Source organism: Canis aureus, chromosome 5 (assembly GCF_053574225.1).
Source record: "Canis aureus isolate CA01 chromosome 5, VMU_Caureus_v.1.0, whole genome shotgun sequence".
In the NCBI taxonomy this organism is placed as follows: Eukaryota; Metazoa; Chordata; class Mammalia; order Carnivora; family Canidae; genus Canis; species Canis aureus.
Window position 1 is genome coordinate 38,858,992 of NC_135615.1, and position 25,227 is coordinate 38,884,218.

The window sequence follows — 25,227 nt, forward strand, 5'->3', positions numbered from 1 at the left end:
TTAACCAACTAAGCCACCCAGGTGCCCCTTTAGGTCTTTTTTTTTTTTTTTTTAATTTAAATTTCATTAGTTATCATATAGTGCAATATTGGTTTCTGGAGTAGAATTCAGTGATTCATCACTTACATACAACACCCAGTGCTCATCACAACAAGTGCCCTCTTTAATACTCATCACCCATGAGTTTCCTCAAAAAGTTAAAAATAGAACTGTCCTATAATTCAGCAATTGCACTACTAGGTATTTACCCATAGGATACAGAAATACAGATTCAGAGGGGTACATGCACCACGATATTTATAGCAGCGTTATTAACCATAGCCAAACTATGAACAGAGCCCAAATGTCCATCGACTGATGAATGGATAAAGAAATGGTATATATATATATACACACACAATGGAATATTTTTCAGGCATCAAAATAAATGAAACCTACTGTCTTTTGATTGGAGCACTTAGACCCTTTACATTTAGAGTAATTTTTTAAAAGATTTTATTTATTTATTCATGAGAGACACAGAGAGAGAGAGAGAGGCAGAGACACAGGCAGAGGGAGAAGCAGACTCCATGCGGGGAGCCCCATGTGGGACTTAATCCTGGGTCTCCAGGATTACGCCCTGGACCGAAGGCAACACTAAACCTCTGGGCCACTGGGACTGCCCACATTTAGAGTTATTATTGATAGGTAGTTACTTGCTGCCACTAAAAAATTGTTTTTTATTGTTTTTGTAGTTTTTCTTTTTTTTTTTTTGCACTTTATTTCTGTTTTCTGACTTTTTTTAATGTTATGCTTGACATTTTTAAAATTTATTGTGTATGTGTTAGAGGTTTGTGATTTGTGGATACTGTGGGGTTCATATATAACACGATCCTAATATTTGGTTGGCACCTCTGTATTAAGTTGATGGTCACCTAAGTTTGAACACATTCTGAAAGTCTATTTTTACTTCCTTCTCCATGTTTTACATATATCTTATCCCGTTTTACATCTTTTTGTGAGTCCCCTTTACTATGTTTTAGATGTAATTATTTTGCTACTTTTGTCTTTTAACCTTCATATTAGCTTTATAAGTGATTTCTCTACTACCTCTATTGGAAGTTTGCCTTTACTTATAAAGTTTTTAATTTTCATCATTTCTTTTAATGATGGCCTTTTCTTTTCACTTAAAGAAGTCTCTTTAACATGCTGTGAAATCTTGTTTGGTTAGCCGATGTTTGTCTGGAGAATTCTTTATCTCCTTTTAATTCTGAATGATAACCTTGCCTGGTAGAGAGTACTGGCTTCTAGTACTGATAAAAATCCGTATCTGCTGAAAAGTCAGTGGATAGAGCAGATGGATAATTTTAAAAGCAGCAATAGTAACACACAAGAAAAGCCCGATCTTTAGTCTTTAACATTTTAATCTTTATATGTTGCGGTGTGGATCTCCTTGGGGTCCGCTTGTTTGGAACTCTCTCTACTTCCTTAACTTGAGTGTCTGTTTGCTTTCCCAGGTTAGAGAAGTTTTCAGCAATTGTTTCTTCAAGTAAGTTTTCTTCTCCTTTTTTTCTGTCTTCTCCTTCTGGGACCCCTATAATGTAATTGTTTCTTTGCTTGATGTTGTCCAAGAGATCCCTTAACCTATTCTTACTTTTTAAAATCTTTTTACTTTTTGCCTTTCAGCTTGGATGCTTTCCATTAACCCTGTCTTCCAGATTGCTGATTTGTTTTTCTGCATTCTCTAATTTACTGTTGATTCTCTCTGGTATACTTTCATTTCGGTTATAGTGTTCTTCAACTCAGATTGGTTCTTTTTTATATTTTCTACCTCTTTGTCAAAATTCCGAGGTTGTCTGCTCTTCTCTCCAATCCATTGAGCATCTTTCTATTACTTTGAACCTTTATCAGGTAGGTTATCTCTGTTTCATTTCACTTAGTTCTTTTTCTGAGGTTTTGTCTTGTTCTTTCATTTGGAGCCTGTTCCTCTGTCTCCTTATTTTGCTTGACTCTTTCTGTTGGTTTCAGTGAATTAGGTGGAAAAACTAGTTCTCCTAAAGTTGGAGGAATGGTCTCATGTATGTTTATCCCCTGTGTAGACTGTGTGTCTGGTGACTTTGGCTGACTGGAGCTTGGCTGGCATGGGCTGGGCTTTCTGGGGTACTCTGCATGGGGACAAATGGTTGGGATGGCTGACGTGGTATGGGTTGATGTGGTTCCAGCGTTCTCCATGCAGGAGGCACCCTGGCAGGGCAGTTGAAGCTGAAGTGGATGCAAGCAGAGGTCCTGCAGTTCTTTCTGTAGGTGGCATCCTGGTGGTTGGAGCCCAGGCAGGTGCAGGCTGGGGTGCTCTATGTAGGAGGTACTCTGTGCAAGGCATGTTCCATGCAGGGGTACTTCTGGTGAGTTATGCAGAGCTGAGGCTGGCATGAGCTGGGAGGTTCTGGGATCTTTAGTAAGTGATCTGGAGCTGAAGTGTTGTAGGCCTGGAGTGTTCCAGGTGCTCTGTGCCTGTATCACCTTAGTGAGATAGCTAAATCTATAATGAGTGCTGACCAGAAGGGTCCTGGTATACATCATGCTGGGGCTGCCTTGGGATAGCATAGGCTGGTGTAGGCTAGTGACCTGGGTCTCACTGAGGTGACTGGTCAGCTGTGGTGTCAGGTCTGTGGTCTGATCTGCACTGGTGAGGTGCAGGGGGAGCATAAACCATGGTGTTTACAAGCCCCTCCCACTCAGAGAGAGTTCATGCAACATCCCTGACATTTTGTAGGGTTCCAAGGCTGGATCTTTTATATTCTAGTTGCTCTTCTAAGCCATGGCTTTTTGTCTGTGCCCCGGGGTGTACGAATATACTCCTGGTCCCTCTGTACTATTCCTCCCCACTGCAGTTCATAGAGCCACAGTGGGTGGGGTTCCCTTCATGATTGTGTCTCCGTCACTGTGTGCCTCTCGCCTCTCTCTCTGTAGTCTCCCTGTCTTTTAGGTATAGAAGCTAGTCAACCCTCAGTTTTTCAGGAAGAATTGTTCTATAAATAGATGTAGATTTGGTGTGTTTGTGGAGGAGGTGGGTTTGGGGCCTTTCTATGTCACCACCGTGGACACTCTCCTTGAGTAGCTTTTTAAAAACTAATTTCTTGAGATGAAATTAATATAACATAAAATTAACCATTTAAAAGTAAATAATTCAGTGGCATCGAGTATTAGTTATAATGTGCAACCACCAGTTCCAAAACACTTCTACAACAACAAAGCGAAACTCTTATCCATAAAGTAATTTATTATCCCTTTTCCTCAGCCCCTGGAAACCATCGGTTTACTTTCCGTATGTATAGATTTATTTATGATAGGTGTATATGTGTTTCATATAAATAGAATCCTACAGCATGTGACATTTTGTGTCTCTTTTTTTTTTCACTTAGCATAATGTTTTCGAGGTTCATCCAAGTTGTAGTGTGAATTAGTACTTCATTAACCTTTTTATGGCTGAATTAGGTTTCAGTGCTTATGTGTATCAACATTTGCTTATCCATTCATCATCCATTGATGAACACACGTGGGCTGTTTCCACCTTTTGTCTGTTGCTGGATAATTCTATTAGGAACATGCGTGAATTGCTTGAGGACTTGTTTTCAGTTGCTTTCTGTATATATCTAGGAGTGGAATTTCAGGGTCCCATGATAATACTGTGTTGAACTTTTTTGAAGTCTAGGTGAAATTTTTGTAGATTCCACAGAATTTTTGCATAGATGATCATTTGGTCTATGAATAAAGATTGTTGGTTTTATTTCTTTCTAATCTAAATGCTTTTTTTGTTTCTTTCTTGTGTGACGGTTTTGGGTTGAACTTCCAGTGCAGTGTTAAATGGAAATAATAAGCATGGACATCCTTGTCTTGTTACTGAAATGAGAAGGGAAATAGTCTTTTCACATTCAGTATGGTGCTATTGGAAGGTGTTTTCTAGATGCCCTTTATTATGTTGATTACGGAAGTTCCCTTTTATTCCTACTTTGCTGAGAGTTTGTTAGCTTTTAATTAGGAGGGTCTCTTGGGTTTTATCACCTGCTTTGTCTGCATCTGTTGGATAATCATGGATTTTTCTTTTTTAGTTTTTCACTATTGACAGTTATATTAGTTGATCTTGAAACACGAATCCAATCTGTATTCCTGGGGTAACCCCTCGGTCATGGTGTGACCTTTTAATATAGTTAGATTCTATTTGCTAAAGTTTTGTTTAGAATTTTTGTATCTATGTTCATGCGGGATATAGTCTGTAGTTTTTTTTTTTTTTTAAGATTTTATTTATTCATGAGAGACACAGAGAGAGACAGAGAGAGGCAGAGACACAGGCAGAGGGAGAAGCAGGCTCCATGCAGGGAGCCCAACACAGGACTCGATCCTGGGTCTCCAGGATCACGCTCTGGGCCAAAGGTGTCACTAAACCGCTAAGCCACCTGGGCTGCACTAGTCTGTAGTTTTCTTGTAATTACTGGCTAATTTTGGTATCAGGGTAGTGCTGGCCTTATAGGATGGATTGAGAATTATTCACTCCTCTTCTGTTTTGGTTTTGTTTTGAAAGAGTTCCTATAGGGATCCCTGGGTGGCGCAGCAGTTTGGCACCTGCCTTTGGCCTAGGGCGCGATCCTGGAGACCCGGGATCGAATCCCACGTCGGGCTCCCGGTGTATGGAGCCTGCTTCTCCCTCTGCCTGTGTCTCTGCCTCTCTCTCTCTCTCTCTCTGTGTGAATATCATAAATTAATAAAAATTAAAAAAAAAAAAAAAGAAAGAGTTCCTGTAGAATTGCTATTGTTTCTTCCTTAAATGTTGAGTAGAATTGACCAGTGAAACCATGTGAGCCTTGGATTTTCTTGATGGAAAGGTTTTCAAGTACAAATTCAGTTTAACTAATGGATATAGAGCTGTTTGGGTTATATATTTCTTCTTTTGAACATCTATTTTGGGCTATAATCCAGATACCATAAAATTTACGCATTTGAAATGTACAATTCAAAGGCTTCCTCAGAGTTGTGCAATCATCAGTACAATTTTTTTTTTTTTTTTTTTAATTTATGATAGGCACACAGTGAGAGAGAGAGAGGCAGAGACACAGGCAGAGGGAGAAGCAGGCTCCATGCACCGGGAGCCCGATGTGGGATTCGATCCCGGGTCTCCAGGATCGCGCCCTGGGCCAAAGGCAGGCGCCAAACCTCTGCGCCACCCAGGGATCCCATCAGTACAATTTTTGAGTATTTTCATTAACCCCCAAAAGAAGCCCAGTCCCCATTAAGCAGTCACTCTTCACTATCCCCTCCTTTTCCCCTGCCCCCGAAGCCACATATCTACCTTCTGTCTCTATAGACTTGCCTACTTCAGACATTTACTATAAATGGAAAATATGTGGTCTTTTGTGATTGGCTTCTTTCACTTAGCATAACGTTGTCGAAGTTCATCTGTGTTGTATGTATGCACCCATACTTCATTCCTTTCTATTGCCAAATAATATTTCATTGTATGGATGTACCACATTTTATTTATGCATTTATTAGTTGATGCACATTTAGATGGTGTCCACTTTTTCGTTTTTCGTAAGTAATGCTGTTCTAAATATTTGTGGATACGTTTTTATGTGGACATGTTTTCAATTCTGTTGGGTGTATTTAAAAAAATTTATAATAGTGATTTTTCAGATTGTTCTCCCTCTCATTAATGCCAATTAATGCAATTTAGTTCGTATTTCTATGCATCAGTTACAGGGATAGCCCGGGGGAACTGTCCATGTGGGATAAAAGAGTAACAGGGTGGTTGCTTTTTTGGTCAGTCTCCTTATTAACCAGGATGAATTCAGTATAAAGGACTCAGTCAATTCTGTAACTTTACCACTTCTCCTTTGATCTTAATGGCCTTGCCACTGCTCTATTCGCACTGTGAAATACTTGTTGGAAATGGAAGACCCTTCTGAAAGAGTAGTCACTTCTGGGTAACCCCTGCCAAGGTGTGATAGTTGGGAACGTATGATGTGATGAGAGTGCAGGCCAGTATCCTAACAGTCTCCCCTAACCCTGTGTGTGACCTGTCTTTATTAGGATATGTGAGATTGAAAGTTTGTATGCCTTCCTGGTGTTCACAGTGTTCGTGATCATTCACATTTTTCCTGTGAATTTTGGGGAAAGCATTAAAAAAATCCCCCTTTTAGATTTCCTTGAGGATTTAAAGAACAGTTCACATGTCTTGAGCGCTTCTTGGGTGGTAGGCACTGAGCTGAGCAGATTAAATCCTGTATCTCATTTACTTCTCTCATTCCTTTAAGATGATGTTATTCCATTTTTCATGTGGAACTGGAGTGGCTATAGAACTTTCCCAAGGTCACAGATTTAGTTAAAAGGCAGAAGCAAGACTTGATCCCAGATTTGCCTCATTATGAAGTTGTAGCTACTAAGGTCTTAGTTACACACATCCCTTTGTATTTAAAATGGGCCTGTGTGTGCGAGTTTGGCTTTTACTTGTCACGTTTGCGGTCTCTTTGCACATGGTGGCTGTCTCAGGGTGAGCACGGCTATGGCACATGATAAATTAAATACCAGGGCGGGTTGGGGGGGAATCTATACTTGACCATAAATAAAATGACATACTGTGGGAAAAAAAAATTAGGGTAAAATCTGTTACTACGGAGTAAGCCCATGTTTGTGCTGCTAACTGTAATTGATCCTTTAACATCCAGCACAGTGAAAACGTTCTCTCTTCCATAGGCTTTTTGGAAAAAAAGCTGCATCTGTTTTCATGTATTCAAAGTACTTTGTCCTGGCTTCTGATGCAGGCAAATGGCAGCTACGCATTTGCTCATCTGCCTCTTATATATTTAAAAAAATACATTTCTTTAACAATATATACAGAGATAACATACATACCACAAAGTTTACTCACCGTGAGTGTACAATTGAATAATTATTAAATTTACTAAGTTGTGCAATCATCCGTATAATCCAGTTTTAAAATTTTTATCTCCCCATAAAGTTCCCTCATGCCTACTGTCACCCATTTTAATTGGTGACACCCATTAAATTGGCCCTGTTGCCATCCCCAGCCACAGGCAACCTTTGATCTGCTTTGGTATCTGTAGCTACATCTCTTCTGGACATCTCACGTAAGTGATGTCAAGTCATATGTGGTCTTTTGGGTCTGACTTCTTGTACTCTGCATACTGGTTTTGAAGATCATCCATATTAGAACAAGCATTATGTCACTTTCCTACTGCTGGATAATGTGTGCTGTGGGTTTGTCACATTTTGTTTATTCATCAGTTGATGGACACTGGGGTCTTTGCACTTCTTGGCTATTATGAATGCTGCTGCTATGAACATTTGCATGTGCACATTTTCATTCCCTTTGAATAGATACGGAGGAGTGGGATTGATGAGCCATGTGGCTGTCATCTTCGATTCCTTGGGGGAAGAGGCCTTATTACCTTGGAATTTTACTGTTGCTTTTGTGGACTTTAAGTTAGCTTGTCTAGCATGCCGGCCACACTGTGGGCCATGAAACTCATCAGGAGAGAATTATGGCCCAGCTTAATCTTGTATGAACCTTTGTTTGGCTTTTTTTGCACACTCTCCTCATCTCTCCATTTTGGGGAGTTTTATTATCATCTCAGTTCCTTGCAATTCTAGCAGACAATCCTCACAGTCTCAGATGGCCTCGATTCTTTTTTCCAGCACAGCTGCACGTGTACTGAGACAAGTGTCTAGAAGACAGTGACCCATGAAGGATCCTAGAAAAGCCTATGGCTAATTTAGAGTGTATACACCTGATTCCTCTGTTGACCTGCATCGGTTTTCTTAATAAACAACTTTGATCTTCAGTGTCAGTGTAGCCAGTATGCCCCACGACCCTTGAAGCAATGTTGGTTGATTTTCCTGTGGCTGTTGATGAGACAGGTTCCTTGTTGGATATTTGACAAAGTCAAGCATGTTGTCGTCTCTGGGCAGTTAGTGTTTTTGACCAGCACCATCCCCAGAGGCTAGGACACGGGCGTTTAGAAGGAAAATATCATTGTTCAGTGTCTAAGGCAGAATTGATAGGGTAGCAGAAGGGATTAAATTAAAATGAGATCATGTCACAAGGCCTGACACAGAATGCTCAGTATGGGTCCTTCTAATCTAGTTAGGAGCTTCATACTCATAATTTCTGAGTAGTGCTTAAGAGCATGAACTCTGGAGCCAGATGCCCAGTGTGTGTGTGTGTGTGTTTTTTTTTTTTTTTTTTTTTTAATTAAAGGTTCTATTTAACCACTTCAAAGCTTTGTGACTCTAGGCAAGTAACGCAGTGTTTGTGAGCCCCCGTGTCCTCGTATAAATGCATGGAAGGCCATTGTAGTAGTTGGCAGGACTTGCCAGCAGCATTTCAGAGCGCTATAAATAGGCCTGCAAACTTAAGTGAGATAATGTATCGAAACATGAGGCCTGGCACTGGGTTAAGGGCTCAGTAAATGTGAGACATTAAGAACAGAGAACAAAACCAGTTTCCTGGGAGGTTTGTGGACAGAAGGCACGTTCTCTGCCACGGGATGAATGGCCTCATTCCAGAGACTTGCCGTTCAAACCTCAATAGGACAGGCGTCGGCAGCTACGGACCAGTTCGCCTGAACTCTGAGCCTGTTTCCTTTTTTATAAATGGAGTTGGGATCTTCCTCCGCATTGGTGCTCCTTCCTTGCTTCCACTGGCCGAGGACTCAGTGGTGTGACATGATGAAGGTGTCGGCAGCTGTGCTGCTCGCGGGGCCTGCAGAGGCAGTGACGTGTGTGCGGCAGAGCTGGGGGCTCCCAGACACACTGCAGTTCCCTACTCTGAGCGACGGAGAGTCAGGATAGGATTTGCACACTCGGACTCTTTCTGCAGTATTTGTCCCTTAGTAAAGCAGGTATTTAGCAAATGCTTGGGATGCTTAGGATGGCTAAGGCAAGCTCGGTTGTGAAATCATGATGCCTTTTTCTTAGTAAAGGAAGTCGGTGGTGGAGAAGAGGGTATTTATAGGAAAGTTTGTCTGTGACATCATCCAGGCCATGGATCTGACCTTGAACACAAGATATTTTGGGGAAATACCAAAGAGATCGTATAGGACTGCTTTGCCGTGTGCGCCCCTCCTATCTCTATTGTCTGTGCCGAGCACAGTGCTGCCAGATGCACTAGGTATGTTCTTTTCTGAGAGAATGGATTGATTTTAAAAGAATGCAACAATTTTGGCTAGTTAACATCTAACATCTGTTTACAAAAAACGTCACTTTTCATGATAAAAAGATGGATAGAGTGGGCAACTGCTCGGGAGTGGGTTCTTCTTCCCTTTGTCCCCTGCGTAGTGCCTGGCATAGGCCCCTCGGAGGCATGGATGGGACAGTCTGTGTCTTTGGCACTGGGGTGAAGCCCACTTTGGATTTCTGCCCTATGAACCTGCCACTGCGGCCACACTGATGTGTCCGTGTCCACTTCAGGGTCTTAAGGTCTCCTGAAGTGATGATTCTGCCTTCAGTAGAAGGAGGAGAAAAAAAGTAGGAAAATTTGAACTGTGTGAGTTTGACAAAGGCATGTTGGAGTCACATAATGAAAAAGCAGATTTTTTTATTATGATGTTTCTCCATATTTGGCATTGCTGTAAATGGCTAACTAACATTTACTGCCAATTCAATACAAATGTGTGGTTTGGTAATACCAGAACAGCAAATTTAAATGAAAAATAAAAGTTAAACATTTCCACACAAGATTTTACAGTCTGACATTTCACTGTGTAGGTAAAAAGACATTTTTTTTTTTTTTACTACAGATTATTATTCAGCATGAATAAAAAACTACAACTTTTATTTTTAAACAGGAGTCACTGGTTTTAATTTTTACACATTTTTAAAATTACTGTGATAAAAAATAATGAAAAAGCTTCTTAATAATGCCATACACAGTATAATATAGATTTGTCCCCATTATATAGCATTTGTTTAATATACAAAATAGAATATTGACACACTTGAATCTATATGTAGTTAAGCAAGTTATTTGAGGAGGGTATTTTCATACAGCCTTTCGTCACAAAATAAAATCCTTCTTTCAGGCATTTTCTAGAGAGAAGCTAATCCTTTCCTGAAAACCTGGTCACTAATCCCTGGTGGACCAGGCTGACTGAGCAGTCTGGGAAACGAGACAACTTCCATTCAAAGTGGTTCAAGTGTCCTCTCCTCACACTCCTGTTCTCCCATCCAACTCTCAAACCAGGCACATTAAAACACATTCATTTACAGCTGCAGTCTTGAGGGTGACGGGCCAACACGGAAATCTCACTGAGGGCTGCCAGGGTTCTTGAATTTGGACAGATCAGCATATAATCCTATTGTTCATTCCACAGTGATGTAGTTTTAGGGTATTTAACATAAAACTAAGACTGATGGATAAGAGGTGCTCTAGGTAAGTGAAACTAGAAGTGCCCTTCCCCTCCCGCCCCCCAGTCCTGAAGTGACATTGGCTTCCCTCTGTACGCACATCCAGAGCTCCCCTTACGCTAACTTTCAAGCTCTTCAGACGTGAGGTGTGTTGGCTTTCCTTTTGGGGTGTCTTTTCTCTCTCTCTAGGAGAAGGTAGATGATCCTTCAGGTTCCCCTGCTATAGGTTTGGACAAGCACTTCTATAGTATCCCCAGCAAGGCCTAAAAACACTGAGAAGGTCACATTTCTCCACCACTAATTCAAAATACTTTTCAGGATTTGCTGTAAGTTACTGAGGCATGTTGCCAACTCTCCCTGAAGTGGCTACAAACTTAGTTTGGGATGGCAAGACACCACACAGGTAGAAAAAAGCACCGGATCTTTTCTCACTGAAATTGTAATTCTACTCAAATGTAATTAAGATAACTTTCTTCCTGCTTATTTTACAAGGGCATGGGTTCTTTTCCATTTAGGGGACAGTTTCCTAGTTTCACGAATGTCAGCTGATTTTCTTTTGACAAATGGCACGTATCTTTTTTTTTTTTTTTTTTTTTTTTTCCCACTGAGCTCTTTTTCTTGAGAACCGAGGTTGGGACTAAAACAAGATTAACATGTGATGTGCTTTCTGGTTCTAACCATGTAACTTTCCATAAATGAACAATAATTTACCTTCCAGAAGCTCTTTTTGAAACTTAACCCTGTCATTGATAATATTCAAGCGGTATTTCTGAGGCACCAAAAGTTTCACATCCAGCTGGGTTACAAACCATCCTAAAATACTTTTGAGATCAATTTAAACCATTAAAAAAGGCGCATTACCTTTTTAGAGAGCATTCGAAAAGCAAATTACACTTTTTATTAATTTCTCCAGATACTGAAAAATAACAAACAACATTCAAAAAAAGCACTTAAGGAAAACAAACATGTACTCGTTTTGTTTGGAAATGAACTCTCGCAGGATAGAAAGGAGTTAGTGTGTTATCTGGCAACCTGTGGGACTCTGCGCTATTTACATGCTGCAGGTACCTCTGTGCATCTTACTGCCTAACGCCTCCAGGCTCTGCGTTGGGCCACACCGCCAGGGGGGGCTCCGTGTGAAAGTGACCCTGACGGCAGGTGTGCTTGCAGGCGCGTGCTTATGAGCGCCACCTCTCTGCCCTCCCCCGGTTCGTTTGCACATGCGAGCGCTGGGGGAGACCCGGCCAGCGGCCAGCGGACCTGAGGGGACAGACTCACTGGAATGAGGGGGGCGGTCACTGTGGGTGACAGGGGATGACTCACTCTGTGATCTGAATGGGACGGAGCCTCGCGGCCTTCATCGCACACGGGGCCAATCTCTGTCTCCCTCTTCCCCTGGAGCAAACCTGTTGCATTTCTGAGACCACTGCCTGTATGAATGCTTACACACACTATAAATCATATGGGTTATCCATCGACATTTCTTTGACCCCTACAAAAAATATATAACATGTCGTGATAAAACAATCTCGTCTAAAAATCATTCTTATTTTACACTATACAAGCTATTTTACAATCATTTTAATAAATTGCATGTAAAGCTGCAGTAGCCCTTCCCTTCCTAGATTAGTGAATACCAATATGATATATATCTGAAAACTATAACTAAATATAAAAATATATTAGAAGTTTCATATTTTTAATATTAGATTTTCAGTTTTCTATTACACAAATAATTTGGCCACCTTGAATAGAAATCAGATTTCTTGTGGCTTAGTAAATACAAGTTTCGAGTTTACAGAAAGTTGGTAAGGTGCACACAGAAAGGGCTACTACAGCTTCTATTTTGTTTAAAATGATCATTCTCAATAGTGAGGAGGAAAAATTCACAAGACTTTTGTTAAACTATGGCACACGGAGGGATGTGAGGCATGTGTAGTCTTACAAACATGGAAGTCTGACAGTTCTAAATCACAAAAATCAGTAGCTGAGCTTTCCTGCATCGCCAGGAAAGGTAGACCAATTGGTGACAGATGGGAATGTGAAAATGGGTGTCTGGCTACATTTGCCATATTGAAGATTGATTTGGGGGGTGAAGTTGAGTGAGAGGAGATACTTGGTCTGATTCAAATCTCTCAGCTGTGTCTCAGCTGGTTATCTGGAATCCTGACTTTCAAGAAGTTATACAAACTACAACAAAAGGTCCTGAAAGACGGTTGACCAACTTTCTTGCCATCCAGTCATAGCAACAATAGGGCATTAAGTACAAACAGGGCCTCTTGGTAGTTTTTTTGTGTTTTGTATGTTTGTTTTTAAATTAGTTGTTTGCAACCATCATCCACAGTTTACCCAGCAGGTCACTGGACTAGGTGCTCTATACCAGTTAGGACGGTTAATTTGCACAACCTAGAGAATTCTCCACTGAAGCAGATATATACAAAATATGAGCTTTTTTGATGAGAATACTGGAGATAGGAGTCAATTTTTGTGGTCTTCTGATAGCTAAATGCCATCAGGTTAGAAGCACCAACCCATTTTCACACAGAAGATTAATGTTTAGAGTTTATTTAGGAAAGCTATGAACTAGCTGCCCATCTCAAACAGCTGTACAATGACTTGAATACAAAAATTATGTAAGAAAAAATGAGCAAGCGTAGTTCACCGAATATAAAGGAAATTGTTAAAACCGGACAGTAAGAGCTATAAAAGGCACAACTTCCCTTTTCTGATATACACTTGTAAACTTTTTTTCGGGTTTCCATGCAAAAAATCAAAAAATGCTATCCTAACTATACAGGGGAAAATACACCCACATAAAGTCTAGAAAATTTTGTCCAGCCAACTGTGAAAAGTATGAGCGGAAAGTTTACACGCAGAGTTTGGGCACTGGTGGCTTAGGTGCCATCCTTCCCTGGCAGTGGAGATCACCCCCATGACTGCTGCTAATTTCTGGGCTCCACCAACTAGCACTCTCTACTCTGCCCACCACAGAGAAGTGATGGCTCACCTGCTTCTGTTGCCAAGTCTTGGCCCTCTATAAACCACATGTAGTGCGTATTTAAAACAAAACAAAAACAAAGACCAGACAAAAACAGAAAGGAAAAAATAAAACAGCAAAACCGCTACAGGACAGATTGATAGTTTGTACAATAAAAGCTATAAATTCAACTTTCTTTAAGGCAACCTTTCTTATTAAGGCAGTCACTTTTGATGAAACAGAAGTTTTTTGATATTTCCACTTGAATATTTTGGTATCTGATTGGTGATGATTTCAGCTAACATCTCTGGGAATTCAATACTCATGGTCTTATCCAAAAATGTTTGGAAGCAAAAGTTAAGGAGATTTTCAACCACCTGCAAGAGAAAATAATACAAACGATTGTTGAAAACTTACTATTAGAAACATCTCATGCTTTTTGGCCTTTAATTTTTAAAAATATATCTGACCTAGAATATACCAATCTTGGCTGGAATCCACCAGCTAAAAAAGAAGTTAAAGTGGGCATTCAGGTACCAGGCACATTTTGGATTCCATAGAATTGTAGAGAATTATACGGCCTTAAGTGTATCATGATGAACTGTAGTACATAGTACGACAATATGTGAAGGCCATATGCTAATTTAATTAGTCACATAAAAATAGGGAATTTGGCATTTTTGTTTTTAATAGTGCTATTAAATTTTGTCCTGGCACCATGATGTTCTAAGCATGTAACTAGATATTTCATAACTGGCCTTAGGAGAAATGTGTACCAAACCGAGGCTGACAACCTGAGCCTCAACCACCACCAAAATCGATCAAAAGGAAGAAAACCAAACCAAGCCAAAACTATTGGTATATCATCATATACACAAATCAAACGTCCCAAACAACACTGCGGACACCTGGATTCATGTGTGACACTTACATCATGCATGGAGTCCAAGAGTTTTGTCAGTTGATAAAAGCGTTGCCAGTTCTGGCTGGAGTTCCCTTCCCTCTTGACAATGGCTTTTCCTAGCTCTTTGATGTAGGTCATTCTAATTTCATCAAACAGTTCTTGGCTCTTCAAACCTTCCTTAGGAACTAAAAGGTTAAGATGTGGTCAAGGAAAGAATTTTCTTAAGGTAACTCTGCCTATGTGCCTGTAGGGCATTTATTAACAATAGCATGCTTCATGACATGTATTGTATATACACTCTAGATACATTCCATGAAAATACAAGCATCTCACAGGATCCTGAAAGTACAGGCAAGAGAGATGAGGGGATAATAGAAAATCAGAGGATTTAACCTGGAGTCTTGCCTTGCTGGGGAGCATGTATCAGCCTTCCCTTACGCACTTAGAAAAAAACTTATGGATTCCAGATTGTAAAATCGGTATAAAAATGAATCATTTATTACTCTTCAAAAACTGATACCAGTAAGAAGGACTGTGAACAGAAGGTTAATCATGTTCATGAATCCTGCAAAGACTGACTGATTTTTGTACATGGCCAAATTTCTCCAAGTGTACTCCTCAGAACTTTGGTTCTGTGTTAATGGTTAGGGAAAAAAGGATTTGGTCAAAATGTAAGCAAAATTAAAGGTTAATACAAAGTTAGGTAGACTATTGGTTTTCAGGATTTATCAGAGCCAGAATTAGGGAAGGGAACATGATGTTTCCCCAAACTTAAGTTCATTGTTGATGACATCTTAGAAAATGCTGGAATTAAGGTAAGGAAAAGCAGTGGTTTTAGGAGCAGGAAGATTTAATTCTTACTTGTCCAGTGGATTTGAGTATAACCTGCCTTAGCTGCATGTCCTAATCTTTCTCATGGAGTTTTAAGTTCTAAAAATTTAGATAAAATTGACATTAGTTTCAGGTTGTACAACAGAATGACCAAATATTTGTATATATTGCAAAACGATCACAATACATCTATAGTTAACATCCATCATCAGATAGTATACATTTTTTTCTCATGATGACATTTAATATTTACTGAGCAACTTTCATATATATAATATATATTATTAATAACTATAGTCACCAAGCTGCACATGACATCCATGTGACTTATTTTATACCGGGAAGTTTGCACTTTTTAACCCTCTCCTTCCCTCATTTCTCCCACCCTCCAAAACACCCTCCTCTGGAGACTGCCAGTCTGTTCTCTGCATACAAGAGCCCATGTCCCTATTTATTTTTAGAGTCCACGTATAAGTGAGATTATATACTTTTTTTTTTTTTTTTTAAGATTTTATTTATTCATGAGAGACACCGAGAGAGAGGCAGAGGGAGAAGCAGGTTCCTCACAGGGAGCCAGATGTGAGACTCGATCCCAGGACCCCGGGATCACAATCTAGGCCAAAGGCTGATGCTCAACCACTGAGCCACCCAGGCGTCCCTATATATATTCGTTTGTGCTCAGTTTTCTCTGACTGGCTTATTTCACTTAGCGCAGTGCCTTCAAGGTCCATCCAAACTGCTGCAAGTGGCAAGATTCCACTCCTTTCTATGGTGGAATAATGGTCTATTGGATATATTTACTAAACAAACCATAGGTGGACTCTTGCATAGGTGGACTCTTCAGCTGCTTCCGTATCTTAGCTACTATCAGTAATTATGCCATGAGTATGAGGCTACATATATTTTTCGAGTATTTTCATTTTCTGTGGACACATACCCAGAAGTGGAACTGCAGGGTCGTGCAGTAGTCCTGTTTCACTTTGTTGAGGAACACCCATATTGTTTCCACAGTGGCTGCATCAATTTGTATTCCCACCTGCAGTGAGTACAGCTTCTCTCTTCTCCACACCTTCGCCAGCACTTATTCCTTGTCTTTTGGTAACAGACATTCTAATAGAGGTCAGGTGGGATCTCATGTGGTTTTGATTTGCATTTCCTTGTTAATGACTAGTAATGATGAGCATCTTTTCATGTGCCCTTTGGCCAATTAGGATTTGCAAGGATTTTCTCCCATGCTGTAGGCTGCTTTTTCATTTTGCTGATCATTTTCTTTGCGGTGAGAAAACTTTATAGTTAGACGTGGTACTGTAATGTTGCGGTATCTTAGGCTATTCTGGGTCTTTTAGAGTTCTATACAGAATTTAGGATTTCTTTTGTGAAAAATGCCACTGGAATTGTAACAGGGATTGCACTTAATTTGTGGGTTGCTTTTGGAAATGTCAACATTTTAAGAATATTCTTCTAATCCATGAGTATGGAACATCTTTGCGTTTATTTCTGTCATCTTCAATTTCTCTCATTAGTGTCTTACTGTTTTCAGTGCATGGGTCTTTCACCTCCTTAAAAACATTTTATTCCTAGATATTATTTTTGAGGCAAATGTAAATGGAGTTATATTTTTTAGTTTCTCTGATAGTTCTTATTATTAGTGTCTCGAACTGCCGCAGATTTTTGCATATCGATATTGTATCCTGCATCCTTATGAACTTACTTGTTTTTAACAGTCTCTTTGTGGAGTCTTTAAATTTTTCTATATATAATATCATGGCATCTGCCGAGAGAGTTTTATTTAGTACTTTTAGATTTGAATGCCTTTTATATTTCTTGTCTAATTGCTCTGGCTAGAACCTTAATACTGTGGTGAATAAAAGTGATGACAGTGGATAGCCTTGTTTTATTCCTGATTGTAGACAGAAAGCTTTCAGCTTTTCACCATGGAGTATGATGTTAGCTGTGGGTTGTCATATATGGCTATTATGCTGAGGTATGTCCCTCTGTACTCATTTTGTTGAATGTTTTCATCATGAACAGACACTGAATTTTGTTAGATGCTTTTTCTGCACCTGTTGTTGAGATGATTGTATGACTTTTACCTTTCATTTTGTTAATGTGGTGTACCACTCTCCCTGGATTTTGAATAGGGTTAGACCAAGGAACACACATGAAAACGTTCAGATTCTATAAAGCAACACTTGGCACTTCTAAGATGTCAGTATTAACTGTGAAAATGAAGTCTACTTCATCAGAAGTGCTAAGAGCTTACCATGTTAAAAGTACATTAATATGTTACAGATAACCTAATTATTGCTAATTTCTTAAATACTAAAATTTAATACTTTCATCGATTGTTGAGCTGTATTTTTTTCCTGCTTATTACCTGAACTCTAAAAATAATGATTGGCAAAGTCCTATCAGTGCTTATATTTAAAAGAATTCCATCTATCCCAAATTACCCCTAATTATCTTTGGAGCTTCATTAATTTTTGCTCTATGCGTTTAAGCGACATACTTAGAATTACTTTTCTGGTAAGTAGAATGCTTTATGTAAGGAGTAACTTTAAATAAAGTGAGAAAAAAAAAACCCCAGCTCTTTAACATCTGTGCTGATCATAAATGAAGAAAGCTGCCACAGCTTTCTTCTGGTTTCAAAGAACACTCAGCAAAACACGACTGGTGGCCTGGTCACACCAGCAGCCTGTGTTTGTAAATAAAGTTTTATTGGAACATAACCATGCCTGTTCTTTCTTTGGGTGATGACTGTGTTTATGCTGCAAGGAGCAGAGTTGAGCAGCTGTGACAGTCTTGCTTGCAACACTGAGAACATTTACCACATGCTGCTCTACAGCACAAGTCCACCGCCACTGGGTTACTGGAGGGCCTTTAATGTCAATCATTCAGTATCATGGAAGGAGCTTCTTTTTTATTTTTTATTTTTTATTTTTATTTATTTATTTATTTATTTATTTTTTATTTATTTATTTTTTTTTATTTTTTATTTTTTTATCCAGTCTTGGATTTCTTTGTGTATCTTTTGACGTTGACACTTTTATCTCCTCTCTATTTAATGAAATTGCAGATAAATTTATTTGTTCACCATTTGTTTTTTTCCCTTCCTGTGTGCTTGTTTACCCCCTTCCCTTCATTTCATGTGTTTGGGTTGCTTTTCCTTACAGTGTTTTCCGTAAGGGCTCCACCCCCCCACCTCGGTGCTTTGGTACTCTGCGTACCTTTCCTATCTTTAGCCATTGTCATTGAAATTTGAACCTTCCTTATTGAACTATCCTTCTAGCGTTCTGGTTTTAGATCTTCCAAAACGCTACTGCTGTTACTTTATATAATAGATGTCAGCTTAAACATATTTACATATTACCATTCTCTCTGTTCCTCTTTACTTCTTAGACATGGGATTCCTTACCCTTAGCCTAAGTAGACCCTTTAGTCTTGTATTATATTGAGGATCGGTGGTGGCAAACTTTTCCTTTCACCTTCATTAAAAAAAAATAAAAAATAAAAATAAAAATAAAGACTTTTTGACTATACACATGTCAGGTGACCATTCGATATATTTGGGTTAATAGGTACTATGTTTGTAACCGTTTTGCACTCTTTGCACTGATGCTTCCTTTTGTAATCCTTCCCTCTTTTCTACTTCTCCAGTTTTTGATGAGCATTTCATATGATTCTATATTCTCTGTTCTCAGGATATCAATTATTACGTGTATTTAAAGTGGTTTCAGTGCTTGCCCTGGAGTTCCACATATACATAGACACTGGATCTACAGCTCCTTTAAATATGACCATTCTACTTGATCCATATAGTGCAGGTACCCGCTAACAGTATGCCCGGGTCCGCTCTCCTGTTGTTATGATGTACTGGTGCTGTAATCACCTTCCACAGTTGTGTGGTAGATCAAGTAAGAAGAAAAGTCAATTTTCATTTTCATTGCTTCCTCCTCTCATGTTCTCCTTTATGTAGATCCACATTTCTGAACTGCATCATTTTCATTTCCTCTGAACTTCCTTAAACATTTCATGCAAGACAGGTCTTCTAGTGACTAATTCTGTTTTTGTTTGAGACTGTTTATTTTACCCTCACTTTTGAAGGACAATTTCACTGAATACCCAATTGTAGATTGATATATATATTTTTTTAACGTTAAATGCTTCACCTGACTCCCTTCCTACATGTGGAGAACATTCTGATGTCATTTTTATCTTTGTTCCTCTATGAGAAAGCTGATTCTTTTTCCATCTGGTTTCTTTGAGGATTGCTTGTCTTTGGTTTTCTGCAGTTTGAGTAAAATATGCCTAGATGTAGATATTTTTATCTTTCTTGGAGTTTTTTGAGCTGTTTAGGTCTATGTTTTGGCATCCGTCATTAATTTTGGAAAACCCTCAGCCATTATTACTTCATATATTTCTTCCATTCCTTTTTTTTTTTTTTCCACTTCTGTCCCCGTTACTTGCACGGGACACATTGTATAATAGCCCTCACCATTCTTGAATGCTCGGTTCCATGTTGTTTTTATCCTTCTCTTTGCACTTGAGTTTGGGTTTCCACCAGGTCTGGTCTACTGATGGCCATCCTCCATTTTCATTACAGTATTTTTAGTCTCTAGCATTTCCTTTTGATTCTTAAGAGTTTCCACCTCTCTGCTTACATTACTCATGTGTTCTTGCATGTTGTTTACTTTTTCCATTAGGGCCCTTAACATAGTCATCATGGTTGTGTTCACTTCCCTATCTGATAAACATCTGTGTCATAGATGAGCTGGGTCCGATGCTTGACTGTCTCTTCAGAGTCTTACTGCATACGTTACTTTTTTTTTTTTTTTTCTCCCTGAAAGCTGCATAGTGATAGAGCAGAGCTGAGATAATGATGCTTTTGGTATAAGGTCTTAAACTGGCTAGAGCTGGGCTGTGTTTCATAACTGAAACCTGTTTCCCTGTTTTGTTTTTCCCCTGTTGTTTTTGGGTTTCCCTGAGAACTTCTCAAAAGGCCATGCTCTGTAGTTCTGGCAGGTATAATCCAGTTCCTATCCTGGAGCCCTACTGATACAGTGGTAAGGTGCTGGGGATGTGGGGTGTCTTACCTTTTATGATAAAACCTGTTTTGTCATGACCTTCAGAAGTGTTTCTGAACCTCCTCCCCCACCTCACACTCCTGCTTCCCTTACATGAGAGAGGAGGGGAGAGGTGGCCACAATGATCTTTTTGCCCTTGCCCTCAGGTCAGATGAAGCTCTCACAGCAGCTTCCCTCAGAGAGCAAAAAACAGGGGCTTTTTCTCTGATCTTCCTGGTGAGAACCTGTTGTGGCTTATGCCTTGGAGTAAACCCCAAGAAAGTGTGAGGAGACAACCCTCTTAGTTTTGAATTTTCAAGCTCTTCCTCCCTGTTCAGCAGTTAATCAAAATTACGGTAAGCATTTCTAGTAGTTCCTGGCTCCAGATTCTTCTGTCCCTAATAAACTGATCATGGCTGTGTGTCTCTGTGTTTGCCTATTTCTCCAGATTCTGATGTGGTCATTTGCCTCGTGACCTCAATTCTCTGATAGATCCGAGGAAAGTTACAGATTTTCATTTGAGCTGCTGCTTGTGGAGAATGGGAATGGCACTGTCCAAGCAGTTTGTCAGAGCTAAAACTGGAAGTCCACCTTTATTTTCCAGTATATTTTTCCTTAGCGTTATATAGCATTCCATTTTCTTCTTTGCTATTGTGGTTATTAAATTGCTTCTCCTTTGAAGATTTTTTTTTCAGTCATTTGGATTTTACTTGTGTTGTTATATGGAACTCACTGAGCCTGCCTAGTAAGGGAGGGGGGTTGGTGTCTTTACACAATTCCAGAAAATTCTCAGCCACTCTTTGTATAATTCCTTTCCCTATTCTTGTCCACCTTTCATTGTGGATCTCTGATGATCACGTTAGACCAAAGCCTTTTTTTTCAACTAGTATACTGTGAATGTAGTTACTAATAGCAGTTAGTATGTATGAATGTAGTTACTAATAGTTATCCTAACTAATGGGTTAGGATAATCATTTGTGATGGTGGTCACAAATGGGATCACTTTTTTAAAGCACGGTTTCAGCCCTCTTCCCTCACTCGTATCTCTTATTCTGTTCATTTATGTACATGGTACACACATGTACCTATATATGCATTTAAAAAAACTGCATTCTGACTAAAAATTTCATGTATGTTTCCTGTCTTTGAACTTATTAAATATACCCTCTTAGTATAGCTAACCTCTTTGGTTTTTTTGCCTGCTTCCTCTAGCATTTTTAGTGGGAGGTTAGGGTATCTATTCTAATATTCCATCAGAGTAGAAGTCTGATTATATCTTATGGTATATATTTACTTCTTGTTAATTCTATCCTTTTTTTTTTTTTGTAAAGGACCCAGTGATACATAGTAGTTCCGTTTACTTTTTTATATCCTATGCAATGAAAAAAGTACATATAGCTAGTGAGTCTGGTATGTATACAACTTAAATTACCATTTTTGACAAGTAAGATAGGTTAGTATTTTGCACTGATCTGTATCTGGGCATTATCAGAATTTTAACTGTTAAATCACATTGAGCTCGCTTCTTTACCAAGTGTGCTGCCTTAGGTAACCTTAAAGTCTCTAGCAGTGATCTTTTCCTTTAGGGTTTCTGTAGAACAAAGGTAATATGAAAGCTTAATGATACGTGTGCCTTAGGAAAGCTGAAATAGATCCAGTTGCTTAAAGTTATCTAGCAGTTCTGAAACCAGAGTTATTCAGGGAAAGAAGACTTTAAAACACTGCAAATTTATTGATTTGCATATGAAAGAAATATTCAGTCATCAGCTTAGTATTTTATGAACATTAACCTGATACATCATTTTTATTGGAATAGCCTATATGTGTATAACAACTGTTCACAGACCTTCTTGTACTGGTTGTTGAAGGTGCCTCCTTTTTACTGCCAAGAGACTTTGTATTTTTCAAAAAGCTTTCTAGGTTTAGTAAGGAATGCCTTTGCTAGCCACAACGTACCTCCCTGGAGTTGATATACCCATAGCTTTATCTAAACTTTTAAGATTGTTGCTGTTTTTTAGGTAAACACCTCTATCCACCATGGCAGCAGCAATGCTGCATCAGCCAGGTCTCTAGTAGTAATCACGTAGATCTTCCGTACGACCTATTTTTCTCACATCATTTCTGGACATGGTAATAATACTTGGGGAACTAATTTTTGACCAAGTTACAATGTAGTAGAGAAACAGAGGCCATTCTGGTTGGCCCTATTTCTCCAGTTTTCCCCTGGTGCTATTACCAAAGGTCCCAGGGAGGAAGAAGCATGTTTTCACTCCAGATCGTCAGAGGCTCCTGCAGAGCTCATGTTCCTCTCTTTTTCTATGGCACCTGTCTTACTAATCTTGGTACCACTAGCTGTGCCTTTATAACACTTGACATTCACGAAAAATCTAAATATCTGACTAGAAGGAAATAATAATGGTAGACTTGGGGCCACGTATAAAAAAAAAAAAAAAACCTTTGTTTCTGCACGTTTACATTTCATGCTCTTGATGTACTTAGAAGTGAATTTTAGAAGCAAAGAGTGTTGCTCTACCAACCTGAAGAGAGAAGCAGTAAGGTTTTCATACAGAGATACTCTTCATAAGAGACCTGAAGCCTCTGTAACTCGGAGGAAACAAACAGCATGTGTTTACATTGGTCATACATGCAGGGGAGGGTCATTCTCTGCCTGTAAAAGACAAACACCGGCATTTGAGTTAGTTTCCCCCCAAAAGTATACTCCTTGGTTTTATTTTATAGAACTCTGAACTTACAAAGGAAAATGGAACTATATTGCTATTAATGCTAATCCCCTATAGGTGAGAACTATGGAAGACTAAACTTGTTCCTGGGTTCACAGCATCTACAGAGACTACTGAATAAACTGAGTGTACACTGCAGAAGTGTTCTGTTGTGCATGCTGTAGATCGTTTTATTCACTTACTTTCTGCAGGGATTGGTTGGAAGCATTTAAACCAAGGTTTCCTGGCAGCATTTGAATCTGGTAGTGATGGGGTAGACCGGAAGCCATCCGGGCCAGGAAGCTTGTCTGGCTTGTTCTCTGCTACTCTGTACCAGGCTGACTAGGAATGTGAGGAGTATGTGGTGTGCCCTCTGATCCATTCTCCAGCATGTTATGCTGTTTGAAAGCCTCCAATGGCTTCTTCTTGCTCCTAGAATACAACTGAACTCTATTCCCTGACCTCCAAGCTTCTGCTTGACGTGGCCCCTGTCCCCTTCTCTGAGCTGGTATGGGAATTCCAGCCTTTGCCCTAGTTTCTTCTGCTTGCAGGGCCCCCACCTTTCGCATGGCTTGTTCTTCTGTACTGTTTGGTGTTCAGCTCCCTAGATAGGTCTTCTGTGGTCCCCAAATCTAAATAGCATATACTCCTTCTTCCCCTTCTCCCCGCCCCCCGACCCCCCAGTCACACTCTTGTATCATGGCTCTCCACAAGAATTTCGGTTATTTATTTAATTTCCCCAGTGGAATGTTAGAAGGGGCCTCATCTTTCATGCTCACGATTACAGCTCAAGCTCCTAAAATAGTGGCTAGCACTTGGTAAGGACTCCTGTATCACCAAGAGAATACTGTGCCAGAAAATAAATATCACCAATAGAGAAAGGATACCAACCTTAACTCAGGATTGGGCTTAGCCATGGCCTTTGGACTAGTTTTTTATGCAGCTAGCTAGCCTGACAGCAGAAAGGAGAAACGTCTACTTTAGGTAGTTCCTATTTATCCTGCCAGATAAGTGGCCTTGGAATAACCTAGGAGCAGTATAAAGTTGTGTTCTAAATCTAGAATTACCCTAGTCCTTGCAGTTTCTTTCACAATGCCTAAGAATGTCTTTAAAAATATCTGGAGCTAGTATCATCCAGTTTCTACTATAAAACACTTAAAATAATGCGAGCTTATCACATGGTAAGGCAGGCCCTTCCCTTTAACACTGCTCAAATAGATGTTTTTCTGGAACTTCTACCCATTACTTTGGGCCTGGCACACCCAACAGATATGAGTGTCTCTGTGGGCTGTCCTCCTCGCTCCCAACTCTACCTTTCTCTTTCCTCCAAACATCCTGTTTGTCAGCTGATGTATGTTTCCATACTCTGTGCCATTCTGGACATAACTAAAGTTGTCACTCTTAATTTTAATAACAAACTACTGATGATGGATTGACTCATATAGGGTGCAGTGGGACTATTCTAATGGATTTAACCCCAGAGCTCATAAAGAAATCGTTTCTTATTCTGATCTTGGGTATGTCTGTGTGAGAGTGAGAACTCCTTGTTTTCACTCTCATAAAGGAGATAAGTTGTAGGCACCAAAAATTGCAATATAGGGTAGAAAAGTGATAAGAGCTAGGGATATACAACAGAGAGGTCCTACAAGGTGCTAAAAACATCATGAGTCAAAATACTTGAGGAATAACAGATCATCAGAGTGAGAATGCTCCATCTATAAAAGATAACAGTGAGAAAGAAAAAGAGGCCAGGTTCTGGAAGCCAGAAGCCATGCTGAGGATGCACTGAATAAGCAGGGCGGAGAGAATGAGGACATCTGTATGTTGGGGAGGTACGTGATGGGATCAGACTGTATTTGGAAGGAAAAAATTGTCAACATGATGAAGGACACACTGGAGGCAGAAAACTACTCAGGAAACAAGTGCAATGAAGTCAGGGGAAGGGATGCCTCAAATATTTCACAGATGAAAGCAAAGGTCTAGAAGACACAAGAATAGCTCCTCTACAAAATCTGAAAATTGGATTGGTTCTCTCTCCTTAAAAAAAAAAAAAAACTTTGCAAGTCATAAACACTGAGTGGGCCTTGTCATGCTATGAGGGTCCTTCTGTCTCTGGGCCTGTCCCTCCTAGGGTAGGCCAAGATGTCCTCATCTATAGTTGTCTCTATTGAAAGTGAGATCAATTGACCCCAGAGATGCTCACTGTATTACAAAGTACCCTTTGAGGGCAGCCCAGGTGGCTCAGCAGTTTAGTGCTGCTTTTGGCCAGGGATGTGATCCTGGAGACCCGGGACTGAGTCCTGTGTCAGGCTCCCTACATGGAGCCTGCTTCTC

The 25,227-nt window shown here is 39.7% G+C and overlaps 1 protein-coding gene across 5 annotated transcripts in view; it reads right to left on the reverse strand.

Moving 5' to 3' along the window:
- Positions 1 to 9,572: 9,572 nt before the first annotated feature.
- NR3C1 (nuclear receptor subfamily 3 group C member 1) overlaps positions 9,573 to 25,227 on the reverse strand; it is a 117,909-nt gene continuing 102,254 nt past the window's right edge. For all 5 annotated transcript variants that reach the window (XM_077897689.1, XM_077897688.1, XM_077897691.1 and 2 more), the window contains exons 7-9: positions 22,711 to 22,841; positions 14,307 to 14,464; positions 9,573 to 13,752 (exon numbers count right to left, since the gene is read on the reverse strand). In XM_077897689.1, the coding sequence (XP_077753815.1) occupies positions 13,600 to 13,752; positions 14,307 to 14,464; positions 22,711 to 22,841 (442 nt within the window). In that variant the 3' untranslated portion in view covers positions 9,573 to 13,599. The remainder of the gene's footprint in view (positions 13,753 to 14,306; positions 14,465 to 22,710; positions 22,842 to 25,227) is intronic.